Consider the following 5278-nt stretch of genomic DNA (forward strand, 5'->3'; position numbering starts at 1 on the left):
CTGTCTGTCCATTGGCCATTTGCAGACCAGCAGCCAGTGAGGCAACACAATGACCTCCACCCTCACTCTCCTGCTCGGCCTCGGTGAGATGCGAAGATGGGAAGGAGATATGGAGTCTGGGACAGACCTCACCCCACAGCCAGGCACTGGCCTATGAGGAGACACCAGAGCTTCTGGAGGTGGTGGGGGGAGAGGACCTGCTCGGGCTCCAGGGGCAAATCTTTCATAGGGACCTCTCTTCCAGGGCTGAGTCTGGACTCCAGGAACATGGCGAAGGCAGGTGAGTTTGTGTCCACCCTTCCCAGGTGCCTCCACCTTACTGGCCAAGGTTGTACATCTGGGTAGTGGGTATGGAGAACAGCTGATGGTGGGGATGCCTGGAGGGTCCTGGGGCCAAGGGCTGGGATCTGAGGCAAGAATGTTTCTGATTTTCTGGCAGAGATCTCCACACCTACCATTTGGGCTGAGCCAGGTTCTATTGTCACCTGGGGGACACCTGTGACCATCTGGTGTCAAGGGACCTTTGGAGCTCTGGAGTATTATCTGGATAAAAAAGGAAGCCCACCACACTGGGACAGACAGACCCCACTGGAGCCTGGGAACAAGGCCAACTTCTCAATCCTGTCCATGACAGAGCGCCATGCAGGGCGATACTGCTGTTACTATCGCAGTCCTGCTGGGCTGTCAGAGTGCAGTGACCCCCTGGAGCTGGTGGTGACAGGTGAGAGGACACTCAGGGGTCTCAGCCCTTAGGACCTGTCCCCAGGAAGGGCTGTGCTTTCAGGGGTGTCCCTCTCACACCGCCCAGACCTCGCAGACAGCATGGGAGGTGTGAGTCTATTTAACAAGCTGCTGCCTCCTTCTCTCCTAGGAGTCTACAGGAAGCCCACCCTCTCAGTCTTGCCCAGCTCTGTGGTGGCCTCAGGCAGGAACGTGACCATTCAGTGTGGTTCCCAGCTGGCATTTAGCAGGATCCTTCTGACTAAGGAAGGAGAACACCCGCAGTCCAGGACCCTGAGTGCATGGCATGTGCACTCTGGGCAGATTCAGGCACTGTTCCTTGTGAGCACCCTGAACTCTACCCAGAGGTGGACATTCAGATGCTACGGCAGTTACCAGAACAATTCCCATGTCTGGTCAGAATCCAGTGACCCCCTGAAGCTCCTGGTGTCAGGTGAGGATGCTCCATCAGCAATGCAGTCTTTTTTTTTTTTTTTTTTTTGAGGTCTCACTCTAGCCCAGACTGACCTGGGCTTGGAATTCACTATGTAGTCACAGGCTGGCTTTGAACGCACAGCGATCCTCCTACCTCTGCCTGCCAAGTGTTGGGTTTAAAGGAGTGTGCCACCATACCCTGTTAGTCATTTTCAAGTGTTGGGTTTAAAGGAGTGTGCCACCATACCCTGTTAGTCAGTTTTTTAAAAGTATATTTATTTATTCATTTATTTATTTGAGATAGATAGATAGATAGATAGATAGATAGATAGATAGATAGATAGATAGATGGTAGATAGATAGATAGATGATAGATAGATAGATAGATAGATAGATAGATAGATAGATAGATAGATGGAATCCAGGGACCTCCAGCCACTGCAAATGAATTCCAATCACATGTGCCACCTTGTGCATCTGGCTTATGTGGATCCCGGGGAATTGAACCCAGAACCTTAGATTTCACAGGCAAGTGCCTTAACAGCTAAGCCATCTCTCCAGCCCAACTCAGTCATTTTTGAGTCCTCAGTATGTTGCCATGAGCCACCCTTCCAGAAGAACCATTGTGAGGTGTGGCCAAGAGGACCCGGGACTCCTGACCTAGGCTAACAACGTGATAGGCAACGAGTTCTGTAGAGCAGGACAGGAGGGGCACATGGTTGTCTTAAACCAGCCCCTTTTCCCCGAGTCCATCCTTCCTCTATGGGTGAGCAGAAAGCTCTTCTTCTTGACCTGGCAAGGCTGTGTCCTAATCCCCGGGAAGAACGTGACCTCACAGAGCCGCTCTGTCATCAGCTCCGTGCAAGGACCGGGGATGTGACTCTTCGTCCTCAGGGCCCCAGGCTGGGCTCTCAGACCAGCTTCCCCCTTCATGCTGTGTGTAAAGTAGCTCCAGTGAGCAAAACCTCCCCTCCAAGTCATTGGACCCCAGTGTGTCTATGGTCATATAAGTATCAGAGGTTCAGCCAAGGGCTCAGACTCCAAAACAGGCCTGTCTGCAAGAGCCCAGGAAGGGATGGCTGAAATCAGCTGTTAAGCTCTCAGGGAGGGAGACAGGAGAACACTGGAAAGTGATGAGTCAGGGAAAACACAGAGAAACTTAGGGCCTCAGACATGGGCCCACTGGGCACTCATCTCAGAATAAGCTGGACAGCCCCTCGACCGATGCTCTCTGTAGGATAGCTCCCTGTTGTTCCCTCCCTGGTGAGATGCTACAGGACACAGGGACACTCCTTCAGTGGCTCTTTTGCTTATTTCTGATAAGCCCTGGGATTTGCAGCCCCCTTACTCACCTTGGGGGTCCTGATGTCTGAGACCAGGGTAGGACTTGACTCAGACCACTTCTGGAGACCCAGCAGGCACACACTCTCTCTCTCTCTCTCTCTCTCTCTTTTTTGGTTTTTCGAGGTAGGGTCTCACTCTAGCCCAGGCTCAGGCTGACCTGGAATTCACTCTGTAGTCTCAGAGTGGCCTCGAACTCATGGCGATCCTCCTACCTCTGCCTCCCGAGTGCTGGGATTAAAAGCATGCGCCACCACGCCCGGCAGATGCTATTTTTTTAAATTTCAGGAAGAGAGCTGTGAAGCCTAAGGACCCAGGTTTAGTTTCCCCAGTTCCCATGTAAGCCAGATGCACATGGGGTGCAGACGTTGAGTTCGTCTGCAGTGGCTGGAGGCCCTGGCATACCCATTTCTCTCTCTGAAATAAATAAATACTTGAAAATATGCACTTATGTTTATAATTATATAATACCTACCAGCAAGTGTCTACGTCTATAAATATTAATCTATGTGTCTAATATGGCTCACCAGATGCATTTTACCTACTGTCTGTCATTTCACAAAGATTTACAGTTTTGCAGCATAAAGACAAGTTTTGAAAAGTATTTTGGGCTGGAGAGATGGCTTGGTGGTTAAGGCGTTTGCCTGCAAAGCCAAAGGATATTGGTTTGATTCCCCAGGACCCATGTAAGCCAGATGCACAAGGGGGCGCACGCGTCTGGAGTTTGTTTGCAGTGGCAGGAGGCCTTGGTACGCCCGTTCTCTCTCTCTCCCTCTCTCTGCCTCTTTCTCTCCCTCTCTCAGATAAATAAGTAAAAATAAAGTAAAAAAATATTTTATTTTGGAGGCTGAAGCGATGGCTTAGCAGTTAAGGCATTTGCCTGCAAAGCCTAAGGACCCAGATTCGATTTCCCATAACCCATGGAAACCAGATGCACAAGTTAACACATGCATCTGGACTTCATTTGTAGTGGCTGGTAGGTCCTGGCACACCCATCCTCTCTCCAGCCCAAGGCAGGTTTTTTATTTTTTTTAAGTTATTTATTTATTTATTTGAGAGAGAGAGAGAGAGGCAGACAGAGAGAATAGGTGTGCCAGGGACTCCAGCCACTGCAAACGAACTCCAGACACATGTGCCACCTTGTGCATCTGGCTTACATGTGTCCTGGGGAATTGAACCTGGGTCCTTTGGCTTTGCAGGCAAATGCCTTAACCACTAAACTATCCCTCCAGCCCCAAAGCACGTTTTTTAAAAAAATATTTTTATTTATGTATTTGGAGAGGGAGGCAGACAGACAGATACACACCACACACACACACACACACACACACACACACACACACACAGATAGAATGGGTGTGCCAGGGCCTGTAGCCACTGAAAATGAATTCCAGGTGCATTTTGCTTACTTGTGTCCTGGGGAATTGAACCTGGGTCCTTTCGCTTTTCAGTCAAGTGCCTTCACCTTTAAGCCATCCCTGCAGCCCAAGACAGGGTTTGTTTTTAACCACTCACATTATCCCTGTTCAGAATGTACATGCAGCTCTCTGTGTGTGCTTCACTGCAAGGGATTCCAACTCTGTGGGACTTAGTTAATGAGAGGTCCTAAGAATGATGATGCTTAAGGGGAATAGCTGGGGCTGGGGGATGCAAGGAAGGTGTCTCCAGAATGTTTTCATTGTGGAGCCCCTAAGGACCAGTCCCAGACACCCGATCCCTCTGGTATCCTGGGCTGCTGAGCCAGAGGAAAGTCATCCTGGAGGAATTAATTATTGCACAGCCTGTGCCCAGGCTGAAGAGAGAGCAGAGAGGCTTCCGTTAGTTCTGAACTGGGGATCATTTGTCACTCATCCTGAGCTCCCCAGGAACCCAGATTACCTTTTCCTTGCAAGGTGACTGAGACACGAGGCTGAGCTCACAGAGCACAGCGAGGCTGGATTACGAACGAGGTCAGAGGGAAAACGTCCGCTGGGGTCTGCATGAAGTTAGGGCCTGAGACTACGACATAGGAATGTGCATTTCAGGGGAAAGTTGGGGTCTCAGAAAAAGCTTCACACCCCCTTTTCTGCTTCTTTATTTATCACACACAGCTGAGGCCATCATTCCATCACAGAATAAGTCACACACAAAGACACCTGAGCAAGGAGAACGCTGTTATGGGCACTAGATGTGAAGGTCCAGTCCTGCCCATGGGAAGCCAGTGTGTTAGATGGGGGTGCAGGGATGCTCGGGTGATTTGTGGTTGTCCCTGACTTCTGTGACTTTTTTGTCCAATTTTCAGAGTTGCAGCCTCAGGACCACACACTGGAGAATCTCATCCGGATGGCTGTAGCTGGCTTAGTCCTTGTGGCTCTTGGGATTTTGCTGTTTGAGGCTTGGCACAGCCAGAGAAGGACCCACCATGCAGCCATGAGCTTACATAGGAGAGAGACCCACAGCTTTGGTTCTCAAGCACATACCCAAGTGGGAAATATATATGTGCCACACGATGCAGTCACAAGTGAACAGGAGTGTCCTCATATTTCCAAATACCATAAAGTACAAAAATACATCTAAGCAAACAGAGAATATAACCTGGCCATCTATAGTCACATTTGAACATTACATAGAGAAGAAAATGCAGAAACAAAATCTACAATGAGAAATGTGGATCAGTTTTCAAAATGGATTTTGAGGAAGTTCAATATAAATATAAAGCTTGAATGATTTTGACAAGCTTCCCAAAAGAATAAATACAAAAGCCAATAAACATATTGAAAATGTTTAGCATGCTTAGATACCA

General features: G+C 49.1%; 1 protein-coding gene across 1 annotated transcript; it reads left to right on the plus strand.

The window, feature by feature from the left end:
- Positions 1 to 253: 253 nt before the first annotated feature.
- Positions 254 to 5069, plus strand: LOC123454704 (leukocyte immunoglobulin-like receptor subfamily A member 5). The gene is made up of 4 exons (XM_045133585.1): positions 254 to 280; positions 440 to 721; positions 872 to 1174; positions 4778 to 5069. The coding sequence occupies exons 1-4, from the start codon at positions 268 to 270 to the stop codon at positions 5050 to 5052; spliced, it is 873 nt and encodes a 290-aa protein (XP_044989520.1). The 5' UTR covers positions 254 to 267; the 3' UTR covers positions 5053 to 5069.
- The last annotated feature ends 209 nt before the right edge of the window (positions 5070 to 5278 follow it).

Source organism: Jaculus jaculus, chromosome 14 (genome assembly GCF_020740685.1).
Source record: "Jaculus jaculus isolate mJacJac1 chromosome 14, mJacJac1.mat.Y.cur, whole genome shotgun sequence".
Classification (NCBI taxonomy): Eukaryota; Metazoa; Chordata; class Mammalia; order Rodentia; family Dipodidae; genus Jaculus; species Jaculus jaculus.